At 42.0% G+C, this 19,122-nt stretch overlaps 1 protein-coding gene and 1 long non-coding RNA gene across 17 annotated transcripts; both read right to left on the bottom strand.

Annotated features, from left to right (window-relative positions):
* Positions 1 to 10: 10 nt before the first annotated feature.
* On the bottom strand, positions 11 to 7,568 carry LOC118395360 (CD209 antigen-like protein E). Of its 16 annotated transcripts, none has more exons than XR_008065514.1 (6): positions 7,064 to 7,563; positions 6,364 to 6,465; positions 6,147 to 6,221; positions 1,991 to 2,115; positions 1,798 to 1,924; positions 11 to 1,488 (listed from the first exon to the last, which is right to left on the bottom strand). XR_008065514.1 is itself a non-coding variant. In XM_052464413.1 (6 exons), the coding sequence occupies exons 1-5, from the start codon at positions 7,164 to 7,166 to the stop codon at positions 1,852 to 1,854; spliced, it is 438 nt and encodes a 145-aa protein (XP_052320373.1). In that variant the 5' UTR covers positions 7,167 to 7,568; the 3' UTR covers positions 11 to 1,488; positions 1,798 to 1,851. The 16 variants fall into 16 exon arrangements, 3 of the variants coding, with proteins under 3 accessions (XP_052320373.1, XP_052320372.1, XP_052320371.1); XM_052464413.1 differs by having other exon boundaries at positions 1,798 to 1,884; positions 7,064 to 7,568; XM_052464412.1 differs by having other exon boundaries at positions 1,798 to 1,898; positions 6,147 to 6,218; positions 7,064 to 7,507.
* Positions 7,569 to 14,095: 6,527 nt separating this feature from the next.
* On the bottom strand, positions 14,096 to 18,815 carry LOC118395358 (uncharacterized). The gene is made up of 4 exons (XR_008065515.1): positions 18,707 to 18,815; positions 14,731 to 15,146; positions 14,637 to 14,700; positions 14,096 to 14,232 (listed from the first exon to the last, which is right to left on the bottom strand). It is a non-coding gene; the product is annotated as an uncharacterized LOC118395358 (long non-coding RNA).
* Between the last annotated feature and the right edge of the window lie 307 nt (positions 18,816 to 19,122).

Here is a 19,122-nt window from a genome sequence, read left to right as displayed (position 1 = left end):
TGTGTGTGTGTGTGTGTGTGTGTGTGTGTGTGTGTGTGTGTGTGTGTGTGTGTGTGTGTGTGTGTGTGTGTGTGTGTGTGTGTGTGTGTGTGTGTGTGTGTGTGTGTGTGTGTGTGTGTGTGTGTGTGTGTGTGTGTGTGTGTGCGAGTTAGGTTGACCTCCCGGTCCGTTCTTTGGAGAAGTGTCTTCTACCTCTTTGTCTTGGGGCTGGTCTCATGGTCCCTCTGTGTCTGCACTGCCGTAGATGTCCACAATCCTCTCCTCAGCTTCACTTCTGTCAAACTTGACTTTCTTGGTCACATCTGGCTTGTCATGAATGGCCTCAGACATCTCCAACAATGTATTGTGTTTTCTGACTATATACTATAGAGCAATGTCTACTCAGGTTCTGAACCGATCACTGCGTCTATGTCTGTGTCTGACTTGTGTTCATTTCATAGACTAAGTGTTTTTGATATGTTGTCCCCAGAAGAAAGGGAAATGTTAAAAGAGGAAGATAAAGTAACATGGTGGTTGAGGTTGGGACATGTTCTTTTCCTTTAAACATATTCATCTGAGTAGGTAGTGTAGACTTACCAGACCTGGGATGAAATACTATATGAAAATATGAGAATGGCTTGCCAATGGGAACTTCAAAAAGGACTAATTTGAGGTAAAAAAAAATGAGTTGGAGCAGTCAACAAATAAAGACAAAGATTGATTTCTTATTGCTCACTTTAATATACAGTGGGGCAAAAAAGTATTTAGTCAGCCACCAATTGTGCAAGTTCTCCCACTTAAAAATATGAGAGAGGCCTGTAATTTTCATCAAAGGTACACTTTAACTATGACAGACAAAATTAGAAAAAAAAATCCAGAAAATCACATTGTAAGATTTCTAATGAATTTATTTGCAAATTATGGTGGAGTACTGCCAGAATGCCTCTCTGTATGAAATCATTTAAGATACTTCTGTTGCAACAGAAAAGCCCCAGTACCCACCTGGCTCTGAAGGCAGGCTAAAGCAAACGCTCAAAGATATTGAAAAATTTCAAGTTGTATTTGAACCCAGGTCTCACACTTATCTGATGTGCACCTATCAGGAGTCTGTCCGTTCTAATGCAGCTGTTGTTGTGTCTCAATCATTGTCTGTGTCTGATGTGTCCATCATTTAACTACTGAAGACAGGAAGCTACTAATGCATCCCAGGAAGTACTGTAAATGGGAATTTGATTCATATGTTCAGAATGAAAAGAACATAAATGAGTAGGGATGGAGACAGAATGAGAGCGGGAGAGTCAGAGAGAGAGAGAGAGAGAGAGATAGACGGGTAGTTGTTACAGTAGGTTATTGTTACACAACTCACAAATCCACATACGTTTTTGTGCACAATTTAAATCATTCCATAACTTTTCAGGCTGATCATGTCCAGTTTGTAATTCAACACAGTCCTCCTCCGGAAGGCTTGAAAGACTTCGTCCATTATTAGGCTGGTCGATTATCCAATAACTATGTCAACAACACAGAGAACCAGACAGTCACACTGTCAGTAAAACATCATCCTAAATAAAATACATAATGCCTGTGTTTTTTCAACTTTAAAGCCACACGCTGTCTGATGTGGGCCACCAAGAAAAAGTAAAAAACATACTGTATATATAGTGTTTCTTGAAGAAAATAATGCTTGGTTTCTATGATTCATCTATAGAGCTCATTGAATGACATCTATGAAATGAAACAATTGTTTTTATGAAAATGATCTGAAGCAATATAATTTGTTTTCAAAGTATACACATAACAACTGGTCAAATCTCTCACCTTGTTATCAGTGGTGTCCCGTCAACCCATTTCCAGGACCCCTCAGTCTCTCTGTCAGTCAAACCCATCCAGAATCTCGTGTTGAGGCTAAAGAGAAATCTCTGTTGTTGAGAAAGATAAATGAACACTGATCAAAAGATGTATATCATGTCTCTCTCTCTAAGTATTTATCTATCTCCCCCCACTCTCTCACCTGTTTCTCTCTGCTGTTTACGATCACCAGGTCTGCTCCTCTCTCCACACAGTCCAGTCTGCTCTCACTCCAGGTTTTTCTCTCAGAAGAGACGAAGTACCAACAGGATTCAAACTTGTTCCAGTCTTCAGAACAGGTTAGTTAAAACATTCATTGGCATCTCATTATTCTTCACTCATTAATGAAAGAATAGAAAAAAGCATATTATCAAAAGCATCATATTAAAATGTGTAATTCATCCTCTATTTACATAGATATGGCTTTTCTCAACTGACATTGCGTTCACATTTGTATTACTAGGCATTACTAATCAAGCTCCGCACAAACAGATATCAATGGAGCACACAGATGATCATGTTGTCACATTCTCATGAATGATTTGAATATTACTAAGGATTCTGTATTAATATCAGTGATGTTGTGGTTAAAAAGATGTGTAATAGGTAAACTATAAACTCCGTGGTGACGAGATAAGAAGAACAACCAGTGATATAAAGGAGATGTAGGACTATTTTACACCTGCATTGTTAGCATTTTGAGTGCATTTAAATGTAGGCCTACGGGGAAGATAGGCCATGTGAATATGTTCATATTTAAACACATCTTCTTTTCTTTTAGTTCCTATCTTCATTGATGCAGATTTAGTCAGGGGACCCCACATGGGACCCCAACCCTAAGTTTGGGAACCATGTATTAACCTCTCTCCGCCTTGCTTCCTCTCTCTCTCTTTGTTTTCTCTACTTCCTCCTGCATGCATTGCAGCCTCCATCAGCCTCACCACTGAGTGCCACATCACTGTCTGTCTTAGTAGCCTAATCTTTGTAAAGCAAAGTTCTTATGAGAGCTTAGTAGCCTATTTGTTGCTACTGCTGAGGTGGGCTCCTTTTAACGTTACCATCTTACTTCATCCTTCTAGCTGGCTAAGTAATACTACCCAGAGCCCTTCAACAATGCTTATACTACCCAGAGCCCTTCAAATTTGCTTATACTACCCAGAGCCCTTCAAATTTGCTTATACTACCCAGAGCCCTTCAACATTACTTATACTACCCAGAGCCCTTCAACATTACTTATACTACCCAGAGCCCTTCAACATTACTTACACTACCCAGAGCCCTTCAACATTACTTATACTACCCAGAGCCCTTCAACATTACTTATACTACCCAGAGCCCTTCAACATTACTTACACTACCCAGAGCCCTTCAACATTACTTATACTACCCAGAGCCCTTCAACATTACTTATACTACCCAGGGCCCTTCAACATTGCTTATACTACCCAGAGCCCTTCAACATTACTTATACTACCCAGATCCCTTAAACATTACTTATACTACCCAGAGCCCTTCAACATTACTTATACTACCCAGAGCCCTTCAACATTACTTATACTACCCAGAGCCCTTCAACATTACTTATACTACTCAGATCCCTTCAACATTACCTATGCTACCCAGAGCCCTTCAACATTACTTATGCTACCCAGGGCCCTTCAACATTGCTTATACTACCCAAAGCCCTTCAACATTACTTATACTACCCAGATCCCTTCAACATTACTTATACTACCCAGAGCCCTTCAACATTACTTATACTACCCAGAGCCCTTCAACATTACTTATACTACCCAGAGCCCTTCAACATTACTTATACTACCCAGAGCCCTTCAACATTACTTATACTACCCAGAGCCCTTCACCATTACGTATACTACACAGAGCCCTTCAACATTACTTATACTACCCAGATCCCTTCAACATTACTTATACTACCCAGAGCCCTTCAACATTACTTATACTACCCAGAGCCCTTCAACATTACTTATACTACCCAGAGCCCTTCAACATTACTTATACTACCCAGAGCCCTTCAACATTACTTATACTACCCAGAGCCCTTCAACATTACGTATACTACCCAGAGCCCTTCAACATTACTTATACTACCCAGAGTCCTTCAACATTACTTACACTACCCAGGGCCCTCAACATTTCTTATACTACCCAGAGCCCTTCAACATTACTTATACTACCCAGGGCCCTTCAACATTGCTTATACTACCCAGAGCCCTTCAACATTACTTATACTACCCAGATCCCTTCAATATTACTTATACTACCCAGAGCCCTTCAACATTACTTATACTACCCAGAGCCCTTCAACATTACTTATGCTACGCAGAGCCCTTCAACATTACGTATACTACCCAGAGCCCTTCAACATTACTTATACTACCCAGAGCCCTTCAACATTACGTATACTACCCAGAGCCCTTCAACATTACGTATACTACCCAGAGCCCTTCAACATTACTTATACTACCCAGAGCCCTTCAACATTACTTATACTACCCAGAGCCCTTCAACATTACTTATACTACCCAGAGCCCTTCAACATGACGTATACTACCCAGAGGCCTTCAACATTACGTATACTACCCAGAGTCCTTCAACATTACTTACACTACCCAGGGCCCTTCAACATTACTTATACTACCCAGAGCCCTTCAACATTACTTATACTACTCAGATCCCTTCAACATTACCTATACTACCCAGAGCCCCTCAACATTACTTATGCTACCCAGAGCCCTTCAACATTACTTATACTACCCAGAGCCCTTCAACATTACTTATACTACCCAGAGCCCTTCAACATTACTTATACTACCCAGAGCCCTTCAACATTACGTATACTACCCAGAGCCCTTCAACATTACTTATACTACCCAGAGCACTTCAACATTACTTATACTACCCAGAGCCCTTCAACATTACTTATACTACCCAGAGCCCTTCAACATTACCTATACTACCCAGAGCCCCTCAACATTACTTATGCTACCCAGAGCCCTTCAACATTACTTATACTACCCAGAGCCCTTCAACATTACTTATACTACCCAGAGCCCTTCAACATTACTTATACTACCCAGAGCCCTTCAACATTACTTATACTACCCAGAGCCCTTCAACATTACGTATACTACCCAGAGCCCTTCAACATTACTTATACTACCCAGAGCCCTTCAACATTACTTATACTACCCAGAGCCCTTCAACATTACTTATACTACCCAGAGCCCTTCAACATTACTTATACTACCCAGAGCACTTCAACATTACTTATACTACCCAGAGCCCTTCAACATTACTTACAGTACCCAGAGCCCTTCAACATTACTTACACTACCTAGAGCCCTTCAACATTACTTATACTACCCAGAGCCCTTCAACATTACTTACACTACCCAGAGCCCTTCAACATTACTTATACTACCCAGAGCCCTTCAACATTACTTATACTACCCAGAGCCCTTCAACATTACTTACAGTACCCAGAGCCCTTCAACATTACTTACACTACCCAGAGCCCTTCAACATTACTTACACTACCCAGATCCCTTCAACATTACTGCAATTGAAGTCTCTGCTTCATAATCCTACAGACATGATGACAGATTACTACTAATGTATTGCTTATTTATTTCAAATGAATGGAAGTTCTACTATTCTTTCACATTGTGTTATAGCAATGAGTTTGTGACGTATTGACTGTAAGACTAACGCATTGATGTTATGGATACCTGTGTGATTGTGACTCTGTCTGTTACTGTGTTTGTGGAGGGTAATCGGAAAAACATGACTGACTGACATATCTATAAGCGACTATTTAATAGTTTTGTACTCATTCTCCGAGATTCAACTTGTATTTGTTTGGGGATGTCTGTAGACACGGCAGGAGATGCTGGTCGGTTTTAAAATGTACTTTTGTCTGGCATCTCGCAAACACAGTCAGCAGCGTCTCTAGTGTCTACTTGAGCGGACTACGAGCTGGGGTAGGTCGTTTCACGTCTCAGGCCCTCGGCCAGTGCTGTGAGAGGGAGGAGTTAGCCATTTGCGATAGTGGTGAAAGTGCTGCTTCAAAGGCAAATCCAGGATGCATTGGCAAACTTAACAAACCACTTTTCTTGATTCCACTCGTTTTCAAAGACAAGCGATTAGAACTCAGTCAGATCAAGAATCTATTTTATTCATGTTTCTCATTAGAAACAGTTACCGAGGTCAGCACCTCAATGTCCTCATGTTGCTACGGCCCTGTGCATATTGAACATGTACAATTAATATTATGATCATGTATTAGGTAAACTCACCCGGATTAGAGAACTTTTCCATAAAATCATCTCTCTCCCTCTGTTGCTGGTCTCTCTCTTCAGTCAGACAGTCTGCTAAAAGAGGACAGAATATATTGGATGTGGTTTGCCAGTCATTTAAACATGTCTAACATGGGAAGCACTTAGCTAAACAGAACCAAATTAATCGGTTGTCAAAGTCTGATATAATGTAATGATGAAATAACAATACACTCACAGACTAGTCGCAGGGAGATGTTGAGAGCGACTTGTAGAACACACAGCATCCCAAAGCTTACAGCAACCATCCAGTAGAGTTTTCTCCCTGAACCGTCGGGTGCTGGGGAGATACACTGGTGTGAAAACACATGGACACACAGCAGAGTGCAGTTTCAACATGATCAGCTCCAAGAGGATCGTTTCTCACAGCTGTCTTGTGGTATTTTATGTCTTTTATTAGGATCCCCTTTAGCTGTTGCGATAGCAGCAGATACACTTCCCTGGGGTCCTCGGGAATTGACTGTATCAGAATGACATGTTGGAACCTCTGAATACACTGAAAACATACATGCCTTTGCATATTTAAATGTGGGGTAAAATAATAGCTTTTCCACTGGGACTTTTCTGTTTTTGAGTCATGTGTTTGTATGTCTTGGTCTTGGTCGTGAGCAAGGCCCCCCACACCCAACCTGGGAGGGGTGTCTTTTTTTTTGCCATGGGGAAGAGAGAAAATATTGCTGGTCTAGAGCACATTTCCTGCTCTTCTACACATTTTGCCATGAGGCTGAGAGAAATGTAACAGTTTTAATGCTAACTTCCTGTTGTAAAAAAACACACTATTCAAGGCTTATGACATGTTCATTTACTCTCTGTGGGGTGAGAGGGGCCCCAAAGCGTGTGTGTGTGTGTTTGTGTGATGGAGTTTTCTGTGTTCTTACCTGAGGGATGTGTCTCAGTCGTCACTCTCCTCATTGCTCCATTCTGGTTTCCTTTAATAACCTTGTCAATTTCAACAACCTCTTTGTTGACGTAGTCATCCATCCTAACTAACTGTTTTATTACCTTTCTAACTGACTTGTAATGGTAATATCTACTGTATGATTCCAACTGTACTGACAAGTAGTTGAGTCGTAGCTCTGATGTGTGACTTCACCGGGTATCTCCCTGAGCTCTGTCTCTGGTCCACTGCAGTTGATATAATGTTGAGTATCCAACCACCTTCAAGCAGGAACATAGACCTGGCAGGATCATCTAACAGAGTGATAGAACATGACAGCTGCAGGACAACAAATAGTGACAAGTGCAACCTTTCAGCCAATCACTTTGTGAGGAATGTTGGTTGTTTCCGCAGCCTTCAAAAAAGGAGGGCACGTTAATGGCATGTTAATCTTTACCGCACTGATGACCATTTAGGGGCATTTCTTTTGTAACAACGCTGTCTCTGTGCGAAATCAGTGTGAAGAGATATTACGAAGTTTCTGTGGAAAATGTCTTCATCGGAGGATTTAAAGGGAACTTCACTTGTGTGTTGTGTGTGGCCTGCGTGTGGCCTGCGTGTGGCCTGCGTGTGTCTGCATGCGTTTGGTACAGTATGTGTGTGTGTGTGTCTGCATGCATCTTGTACAGTATGTGTGTGTGTGTCTGCATGCATCTTGTACAGTATATGTGTGTGTCCTGTCTGTACAGTTCTGCCCTCTGTCTGTGTCCAACTGGAGGAGACACTGTTTTAACTATCTAATCACATTCAATCAGAAAGCTGGTAGACCTTGTTCAATTACATTGTATCTTTATTTATTCATCTGTGCCTTTGTGATTATTATAATTATAGAGATAAACGTATGCTAATAATTGGACATGAAAATGCTGTGCTAATGCTATGCTGGAAATGTACATGTTTCTAATAAAAACAATTCTGACGTGTATTTTACAGAGTACAGTATGCTTTCCTCTGAATCTTCACATCACAATGTTTTTCGTTTTCTCTCTCTCTCTCTCCGTCATTCACTTGACATGTCTTCTTCCTCTACAGCTAACCGGGAGAAACAATAGATGTGGTTTTCAGACACAAGGTTCACGTTTATTTTTCACATATTTTATTTCCACTTAACAATAGCATAATGGAGATTTCAGTAGGGAACATTTTGCTCCCATCCATCACCAGCTCTTACATGAACTCTTTCAAAAACATGGCAGTTGTCATGTTCCAATTGTTGATCTCATGACCATGTATTAGGTAAACAGATTTGAGAACTTTCAATTAAGATCACTTCTTCATATATTTGGATTTATTTTATTTAACCTTTATTTAACTAGGAAAGTCAGCTAAGAACAAAATCAAATTTGCAATGACCGCCTACCAAAAGGCAAAAGCCTAGTGCGGGGACGTGGGCCTGGTAATAAAATAAATACAATATAAATATAGGACAAAACACACATCACAACAAGAGAGACACAACACAACCTAAAGAGAGACCTCAGACAATAACATAGCAAGGCAGCAACACATGACAACACAGCATGGTAGCAACACAACATAACAACACCATGTTTGGAACACGACGTGGTAGCAGCACAAAATATAGTACAGACATTATTGGGCACATCAACAGCACAAAGGTCAAGAAGGTAGAGACAACGATACATCACACAAATCAGCAACAACTGTCAGTAAGAGTGTCCATGGTTGAGTCTTTGAATGAAGAGATGAAGATAAAACTGTCCGGTTTGAGTGTTTTCTGCATCGAACTGAAAAGAGGAGCGATCCAGGGATGTGTGTGCGCTTTGGGGACCTTTAACAGAATGTGACTGGCAGAACGGATGTTGTGTAAGGAGGATGAGGGCTGCAGTAGATATCTCAGATAGTTAGTCCTAAGAGGGTTTTATAAATAAGCATCATCAACCAGTGGGTCTTGCGACGGGTATACAGGGATGACCAGTTTGCAGAGGAGTATAGAGTGCAGTGATGATATAAGGAGCATTGGTTGCACATTTGATGGCTGAATGGTAAAGAATGTCTAGCCGCTCGAGAGCACCCTTACCTGCCGATCTATAAATTATGTCTCCGTAATCTAGCATGGGTAGGATGGTCATCTGAATCAGGGTTAGTTTGGCAGCTGGGGTGAAAGAGGAGCAATTTCGATAGAGGTAACAAAGTCTAGATTTAACTTTAGGCTGCAGCTTTGATATGTGCTGAGAGAAGGACAGTGCAACGTCTAGCAATACTCCCAAGTACTTGTATGAGGTGACTACCTCAAGCTCGAAACCCTCAGAGGTAGTTATAACACCTGTGGGATGAGGGACATTCCTCTTACCAAACCACATGACCTTTGTTTTTGAGTTGTTCCGAAAAAGGTTTAGGGTAGAAAATGCCTGTTGGACACTAAGAAAGCTTTGTTGCACAAAATCCGGGTTAGGGGCCAGCTGGGTATAAGACTGCATATAAATGAATGAGAAAGCTTCCTACTGCCTGAACTATTGTTGTTGATGTAAATTGAGAAGAACGTGGGGCCTAGGATTGAGCCTTGGGTTACTCCTTGATGACAGGCTGTGGCTGAGACAGCAAATTTTCTCACTTTAAACACTGCACTCTTTGTAAGGAGTAGTTAGAAAACCAGGCCAAAGACCCCTCAGAGACACCGATACTCCTTAGCCGGCCGACAAGAATGGAATGGTCTACCGAATCAAAAGCTTCGGCCAAGTCAATATAAATAGCAGCACAATATTGTTTAAAATCAAGGCGAATGGTGACATCATTGAGGACAGTTAGGATCAGTTTTATCTCCCCTTTAAATAAAGGATGTTCCGCGGCTGCCTTCCAAGCAATGGGAACCTCCCCAGAGAGGAGAGAGGTTAAAAAGCCTGGATAAAGGCTTGGTGATGATAGGGGCAGCAACCTTAAAGAAGAAAGGGTCTAAACCATCTGACCCAGATGTTTTTTTGGGGGTGAAGTTTAAAAAGTGCCTTTAGCACCTTGGACTCAGTGACTGCCTGCAGGGAGAAACTTTGTAGCGGGGCAGGGGAAAAAGAGAGAAGCATCGTGGATAGTCACATTAGAAGGGGTGGGAGATGAGGAGATGTTGGACGGGCAGTAGAGGTATGGCTGAGTAGAATAGGAATCCTGACTTAATGAAGTGGTGATTAAAGAGCTCAGCAATGTTCTTCTTGTCAGTAACATCCACATCATCAACATTAAGGGACATGGGCAGCTGTGAGGAGGAGGGTTTTTTCTCTACTTCTTTAACTGGTTCCCAGAACTTCTTGGTCGTAGACCCACAGAGAGAGAGAGCTGCTCCTTAAAGTAACTAACTTTGGCCTTCCGGATAGCCTGAGTGCACTTATTTCTCATTTGCTTGAACGAGAGCCAGTCAGCTTGAGTATGCGTGTGCCAAGCCTTTCTTCAAATGCAATTCTTGAGGTGTCGTAACCCCGCACGATCACGGTCGATCCTCTGGGTGAACCTGTTTTAAATTCTAATTGTCTTTATGGGGGCGTGTTTGTAAACAATAACACAGAAAATATTAAAAAAGATGGTTCAAGGTCCAAGGTCCTCTTCTCTCCCACTTTCGCTTTTCTTTCTCCTCAGTGTTGTAACTAGTGACTGATCTGTAGCTGGTCTCTCTCTCTTCATTCAGAGTGTTGGAGCTTGTCTGTAACTGGTCTGTCTCTTTCTAAAACTGGTCTCTGTCTTCAGTCAGGGTTTTGTAAATGGTGTGTATTTGGCCTCTTTCTGAATGTGAGTTGGTCTTGTAAACTAAGAAGACTCTTTCTGCAGATTAGTTTGTCTTAAAACTAAGAAGGCTCTTTCTGAAGGGGATTTGGTCTTAAAAACTAAAAAGACTCTTTCTGCTGGTGAGTGTCACGCCCTGACCTTAGAGAGCCTTGTTATGTCTCTATTTTGGTTTGGTCAGGGTGTGATTTAGGTGGGCATTCTATGTTCTGATTTCTATGTGTTCTATTTCTTTGTGTTTGGCCGTCTATCGTTGTTTGGCCGTCTATCGTTGTCTCTGATTGGGAATCATACTTAGGCAGCCTTTTTTCCCTGTTGTGTTTGTGGGAAGTTCTTTGTTAGGGGCACTATGGCCCTTATAAGCGTCACGGTTGTTTTGTTAATTCTTGTTTTGTTGGTGACATTTTATTCTAAATAAAAGAAAATGTACGCTCACCACGCTGCACCTAGGTGTCATTCCGACGGCCGTGACAGTGAGTTGGTATTATAAACTAAGAAGCTCTGAGAGACCCGTTATCTGCAATAACTAAAACAGAGAACAACAGAATAGCCGGTAATGTGTAGGAATTCTAACATTTACCAACAGTGGACAGACAGGCCTATGATCCCAGTCGGACAACACATCAAGACTTATGAAGGGTCTCTTCCCTGTGTTATAAAATGTGTTTATAGTTGTTCTTTGCGTTGTGTGTGTGTGTGTGAGAGAGAGAAAGATTGTGTGTGTATTAGGTTGACCTCCCGGTCCGTTCTTTGGAGAAGTGTCTTCTACCTCTTTGTCTTGGTGCTGGTCTCATGGTCCCTCTGTGTCTGCACTGCCGTAGATGTCCACAATCCTCTCCTCAGCTTCACTTCTGTCAAACTGGACCTTCTTGGTCACATCTGGCTTGTCATGAATGGCCTCAGACATCTCCAACAATGTATTGTGTTTTCTGAATGTATTGTGTTTTCTGACTGCCCCTGTGTCTGATTTGTGTCCATTTCTGAGATGTTTTTGATTAAAAGAGGAAGAAAAAGTAACATGGTGGTTGAGGTTGGGACATGTTCTTTTCCTTTAAACATATTCATCTGATACCTGAGTCGATAGTGTAGACTTACCAGACCTGGGATGAAATACTGTATGGAAATATGAGAATGGCTTGCCGAGGAGAACTTCCAAATGGACAAATTCGAGGTGAAAAGGAGTTGGAGCCGTCAACAAAAACACAGATTGATTTCTTATTGCTCACTTTAATACATTGTACAGGATGCGAACGGGTGACTGACATTTCAGCATAAAGCTGACGTCTTCCTCAGAGTGACCTGGCCATTGCACATAAATCCTATTTATAGCCTGGCGACCCATTGAGACGAAACAATGTTAAATAATTCTAATGATAATATGTTCCAAGGTAAACTGCAAATTAGAAACAAAATACAAAATAATAAGGTGTGTCTTGTTAATCAATAGGCCATGTCAAAATTTACATTTGGGTGTCTGTGAATCCGGAGACGACGAAACCTAATAAATGAACCAGGTGTCTAAGGAGTACTCCCAGAATGCCTCTCTATATCAAATGATTTAAAATACTTCTGTTGCAACAGAAAAGCCCCAGTACCCACCTGGCTCTGAAGGCAGGCTAAAGCAAACGCTCAAAGCTTTTGAAAGATTTCAAGTTGTATTTGAACCCAGGTCTCGCACTTATCTGATGTGCACCTATCCGGAGTCGACTGTACTGACTTAACAACCTCATACTGGTCCCTTCTGTCTGTTCTAATGCAGCTGTTGTTGTGTCTCAATCATTGTCTGTGTCTGATGTGTCCATCATTTAACTACTGAAGACAGGAAGCTACTAATGCATCCCAGGAAGTAAATAGGAAATTGATTCATATGTTCAGAATGAAACAAACATAAATGAGTAGGGATGGAGACAAAATAAGAGAGGGCGAGTCAGAGAGAGAGAGAGAGAGATACGGGGAGATGGTGGACGGGTAGTTACAGTAGGTTATTGTGACACAACTCACAAATCCAGATACGTTTTTGTGCACAATTTATATCATTCCATAACTTTTCAGGCTGATCATGTCCAGTTTGTAATTCAACACAGTCCTCCTCCGGAAGGCTTGAAAGACTTCGTCCATTATTAGGCTGGTCGATTATCCAATAACTATGTCAACAACACAGAGAACCAGACAGTCACACTGTCAGTAAAACATCATCCTAAATAAAATACATAATGCCTGTGTTTTTTCAACTTTAAAGCCACACGCTGTCTGATGTGGGCCACCAAGAAAAAGTCAAAAACATACTGTATATATAGTGTTTCTTGAAGAAAATAATGCTTGGTTTCTATGATTCATCTATAGAGCTCATTGAATGACATCTATGAAATGAAACAATTGTTTTTATGAAAATGATCTGAAGCAATATCATTTGTTTTCAAAGTATACACATAACAACTGGTCAAATCTCTCACCTTGTTATCAGTGGTGTCCCGTCAACCCATTTCCAGGACCCCTCAGTCTCTCTGTCAGTCAAACCCATCCAGAATCTCGTGTTGAGGCTAAAGAATAATCTCTGTTGTTGAGAAAGATAAATGAACACTGATCAAAAGATGTTTATCATGTCTCTCTCTCTAAGTATTTATCTATCTCCCCCCACTCTCTCACCTGTTTCTCTCTGCTGTTTACGATCAAATCAAATCAAATCAAATTTATTTATATAGCCCTTCGTACATCAGCTGATATCTCAAAGTGCTGTACAGAAACCCAGCCTAAAACCCCAAACAGCAAACAATGCAGGTGTAAAAGCACGGTGGCTAGGAAAAACTCCCTAGAAAGGCCAAAACCTAGGAAGAAACCTAGAGAGGAACCGGGCTATGTGGGGTGGCCAGTCCTCTTCTGGCTGTGCCGGGTAGAGATTATAACAGAACATGACCAAGATGTTCAAATGTTCATAAATGACCAGCATGGTCGAATAATAATAAGGCAGAACAGTTGAAACTGGAGCAGCAGCAGTCAGGTGGAATGGGGACAGCAAGGAGCCATCATGTCAGGTAGTCCTGGGGCACTGTCCTAGGGCTCAGGTCCTCCGAGAGAGAGAGAAAGAAAGAGAGAATTAGAGAGAGCATATGTGGGGTGGCCAGTCCTCTTTTGGCTGTGCCGGGTGGAGATTATAACAGAACGTGGCCAAGATGTTCAAATGTTCATAAATGACCCAGCATGGTTGAATAATAGTAAGGCAGAACAGTTGAAACTGGAGCCAGGTCTGCTCCTCTCTCCACACAGTCCTGTCTGCTCTCACTCCAGGTTTTTCTCTCAGAAGAGACGAAGTACCAACAGGATTCAAACTTGTTCCAGCCATCAGAACAGGTCAGTTAAAACATTCATGGCCATCTCATTATTCTGCACACATTGATGAAAGAATACAAACAACATTTTAGTACGCGTTCAGGGCCGTAACCAGGGTTTGAGTTTTAGTAAATTCGTAAAACAGCGGGATTAATTGTGTAGAAACTTTCCAAAAAGTACTGCATTGCAATATAATAGTCAGGTTGTTGTGTCTGGTCTGTTGGCCTAGAAAAGTTGCTCACTAAATCAGATTATATCTACAGGACTGCCAGTGAATTACAGTAATTACAATTTAGCCATACCTACAGTGAACAGACTGGCCTATGATCCCAGCCAGTAGGAGAACACACAGCAGCCCCAGACACACTGCAACAGCTAAGAAGGGTCTCTTCCCTGTGCTATTAGGCTCTATGTACACATAAAAAGATGTGTGTGTAAAGTGTGTGTGTGTGTGTTACCTGTGTGCTGGTCTCCCGGTCCATTACTTGAATTGTGTTCTACATCTTCTGTCTTGGTGCTGGTCTCGTGGTCTCTCAGGGTGTCTGCACTGACGTAGATATCCACAATCCTCTCCTCCATCTCACCTCTGTCAAACTTGACTTTCTTGGTCATGTCTGGCTTGGCATAGATGGCCTCAGACATCTCCAGCAATGTTACTTGTATCTTACGTTAAGCCTCCGGTTATAGTGATAGCGTCGCCTCTGCCTCGTGTCTGTCTCTGTGTGTTCGTGTCTGTCTCTGTGTGTTCGTGTCTGTCTCTGTGTGTTCGTGTCTGTCTCTGTGTGTTCGTGTCTGTCTCTGTGTGTTCGTGTCTGTCTCTGTCTCTGTGTGTTCGTGTCTGTCTCTGTCTCTGTGTGTTCGTGTCTGTCTCTGTCTCTGTGTGTTCGTGTCTGTCTCTGTGTTCGTGTCTGTCTCTGTCTCTCTGTATCACCTGTGTGTCTGTCTTTATCTGTGTGAAGATGTAACCCCTGGGGAGATATAAAAAGAAATGACACGGGTAGTTGTGGCTACAGCTTCTCCTTTGCATATTTGTATTTGTTTCCTGAGTAGTGAGTTTACACTTATTAGTCTACTGTACTGACTTCATGTTGTGTCTGACGATGTGTGAAACATAGCTACTGGTGCACAGGACGGTAAGAATTTAGATAAGAGTTTATTAATATGCTAATACAAAAAAATGTGCAAAATAATCAACTTCTATTGTAAAACTATTCTGTTGTTGAGTCTACTGGACTGACTTCATGTTGTGAAACATAACCACTGGTACACAGGAAGCCACATTGTCAGGAAATAGGTAGGGAGGTATTACAGTTTTTTCTCGTTTGCTAAGACACTTCTAATGAAACTGGGGTCCACTTGAGTGCCATCATAACTTAATGAGCACAACAACATACTGTTTTGCAAAACAGTAAGTCATTGCTTTCACAAACTATGCAAATGCTAAGCACATTTTTGCAAAACAGAAAACACAACTCTCTACAACAACAAAAACGCAGGAGTCAGTTGAGTAAATCATGTCAAACAAAATCCAAGCATTTGGTCACAGCTGATACAAATGACATGATTGTGAACTATGTCTGAACGTGTGCAAATCTTTGCACAATTGTTCAATCAGTCCTTATTCATGAGTAAAAGAGGTCACCTCTTGAGTTGCTGCTTTGTAAGAATGGACCAAGTAAGAGGCAGAAGGCAAAGGAGATGTAGAGAGGCCCCTAGAGGAAAGTTCAGCTCTCAGTTCAAATGGAAAAAGGTCAAATAAAGCCTCTTCTGTTTCTAGATATTCATGCTCTTCAGTGACATTCTTTCTGTGTGGATCATTTTTGGTCAAATTATTTTAGAAAAGAATTACAGCACATGTTGTGATAATATGCATTGTGATTATTATTTGACCCTGCTGGTCACCTATGACCATCTTGAAGAACGATCTGGTCTTAGTGTCCATGTATAATCTCCACCCGGCACAGCCAGACGAGGACTGGCCACCCCTCAGAGCCTGGTTCCTCTCTAGGTTTCATCCTAGGTTCCTGCCTTTTTTTTTTTTTTTTCTAGCCACCGTTCTTATACATCGCTAACTATAACATGTTCTGATAAGACAGAACTGCCAAAGGTGTCAGCGTTAGCCTGCAGAGTTCTGTCATACTATCCGGGTTTTGTGCCCTAACAATTTCTACTTTTAAAAATCCACCTTTCCAGAAACAAGTCTCTCACCGTGGCCACTTCTTATAGACCCCCGCAGCCCCCAGCTGTGCCCTGGACACCATATGTGAATTGATCGACCCCCTCATCTATCTTCAGAGTTCATACTGTTAGGTGACCTAAACTGGGACATGCTAAACACCCAGCCATCCTACAATTTAAGCTAGATGCCCTCAATCTCACACAAATTATCAAGGAAGCTACCAGGTACAACCCTAAATCTGCAACCATGGGCACCCTCTTAGATATCATCCTGACCAACTTGCCCTCTACCTCAACCTCTGCTGTCTTCAACCAGGATCTCAGCGATCACTGCCTCATTGCCTGTGTGTAATGTGTCTGCGGTCAAATGACCACCCCTCATTACTGTCAAGCGCTCCCTAAAACACTTCAGCGAGCAGGCCTTTCTAATTAACCTGGCCTGCGTATCCTGGAAAGATACTGACCTCACCCCGTCAGTAGAGGATGCCTGGTTGCTCTTCAAAAATGCTTTCCTCTCCATCTTAAATAAGCATGCCCCATTCAAAAAATGTAGAACAAAGAACAGACATAGCCCTTGGTTCATCCCAGACCTGCCCTTGACCAGCACAAACATCCTGTGGCATTCTGCATTGGCATCGAATAGCCCTTGTGAAATGCAGCATTTCTGGGAAGTCAGGAACAAATATACATAGTCAGTCAGTTAGGGAAGCTAAGGCTAGCTTTTTCATACAGAGATTTGCTTCCTGTCGCGATCATCCCACTCTTCAAAGGGGGAGACACTCTAGACCCAAACTGTTAGACTTATAATCATCCTGCCCTGTCTTTCAAAAAAAAAATCAAAAGCCAAGTTAATAAACAGATCACAGACAATTGCGAATCCCACCATACCTTCTCCACTATGCAGTCTGGTTTCTGAGCTGCTCATGGGTGCACCTCAGCCACGCTCAAGGTTCTAAAGGATATCATAAAATAACGATAAAAGACAGTACTGTGCAGCCATCTTCATCGACCTGGCCAAGGCTTTCGACTCTGTCAATCACCAGGATTCTTATCAGCAGACTCAACAGCCTTGGCTTCTCAAATGATTGCCTCACCTGGTTCACCAACTACTTCTCTGATAGAGTTCAGTGTGTCAAATCGGAGGGCCTGTTGTCCGTACCTCTGGCAGTCTCTATATGCGTGTCACAGGGTTAAATTCTCAGGCCGACACTTTTCTCTGTTTATATCAATGATGTCGCTCTTGCTGCTGGTAATACGCTGATCTGCCTCTACACAGACGACACAATTCTGTATACATCTAGCCCTTTGGAAACAGTGCTAACAAACCTTCAAACGAGCTTCAACACCATACAACACTCCTTCCGTGGCCTCCAACTATTTTTAAATGCGAGTAAAACTAAGTGCATGCTCTTCAACCGATTGCTACCCGCACCCTCCCGCCGGATTAGCATCACTACTCTGACCTAGAATATGTGGACAGCTACAAATACCTAGGTGTCTGGTTAGACCGTAAACTCTCCTTCCAGACTCACATTAAGCATCTCCAATACAAAATTTAATCTAGAATCAACTTCTTATTTCGCAACAAAGATTCCTTCACTCATGCCGCCAAACATAGTCAGTTTTACGAGGTTATCCTACCGATCCTTGACTTCGGCAATGTCATTTACAAAATAGCCCCCAACACTCTACTCATCAAACTGGATGCAGTCTATCACAGTGCCATCTGTTTTATCACCAAAGCCCCATATACTACCCACCACTGCGACCTGTACGCTCTCGTTGGCTGGCCCTCACTACATATCCGTCGCCAAACCCACTGGCTCCAGGTCATCTATTAGTCTCTGATGGGTAACGCCCCGCCTTAGCTTACTAGTCACCATAGCATCACCCACCTGTAGCATGCGCTCCAGCAGGTATATTGCACTGGTCATCCCCAAAGCCAACACCTCCTTTGGCCGCCTTTCCATCCAGTTCTCTGCTGCCAACGACTGGAACGACTTGCATAAATCTCTGATTCTGGAGTTTTTTTTCTCCCTCTCTAACTTTAAGCATCAGCTGTCAGAGCAGCTTACCGATCACTGCACCTGTGCACAGCCAATCTGTAAATAGCACACCCGACTACCTCATCCCCATATTATTACTTACTCTTTTGCTCTTTTGTTTCTGTATAAACAACTTGTGACATCTGCTGATGTAAAAAGGGCTTTATGAATACATTTCATTTTTATTTGAGAAAGGGAGAAAGAGAGACAACATTTAGGAAGTTGTGTGCACTGTTGTCTGCTGTATGTGTTGTCATGGTGTTGGTAAACTATTTTCTCACAAATTGAGGGACTATTGTACTCACATGACAGGTCATTCCCAGCCTCAGAGGCTACAATGTTTCTGTGTTCATCTCAGCACTGTCCTCATTCTCAGAAGGGCCAACATTATCAGGGTTAGGCCAATACCATTACCTAGAGGTTTAAAACAGTCAGATGTCGTGGTTAAAACATCATACTCCCCAATAATATCCAGACATTTCTCTTCTTAAAACCCATCAATGAGAACAACCTTGTAGAGATAAAAGTTGAATGGAAATAAATGTGAAAACTTATTGTCGAAGTAATTACTGTTTCTTTCTCTGTGGTCAGTGTGCCATTCACACATTCGCAAGTCCCCTTGGTAACGGATTCAGTCAGACCGATCTTGGCCCTGTGTTGAGGCCGAAGGGAAACTCACGTTGTTGAAAAATATAAATATATACAGTCAGGTCCGCTGTAT

The sequence above is a fragment of the Oncorhynchus keta genome, chromosome 16 (assembly GCF_023373465.1).
Source record: "Oncorhynchus keta strain PuntledgeMale-10-30-2019 chromosome 16, Oket_V2, whole genome shotgun sequence".
Classification (NCBI taxonomy): domain Eukaryota; kingdom Metazoa; phylum Chordata; class Actinopteri; order Salmoniformes; family Salmonidae; genus Oncorhynchus; species Oncorhynchus keta.
This window is presented reverse-complemented; position numbering and strand designations above follow the sequence as displayed.

Excerpts from the sequence above, each read along its gene's own strand:
- LOC118395360 (XM_052464411.1), bottom strand. The coding sequence starts at position 7,166 with ATGGATGACTACGTCAACAAAGAGGTTGTTGAAATTGACAAGGTTATT. Across the intron at positions 6,466-7,063 it reads GACTGAGACACATCCCTCAG|CACCCGACGGTTCAGGGAGA; the intron begins GTAAGAACACAG and ends GTATCTCCCCAG. Across the intron at positions 2,116-6,146 it reads GGAAAAGTTCTCTAATCCGG|ACTGGAACAAGTTTGAATCC; the intron begins GTGAGTTTACCT and ends CCTGTTCTGAAG.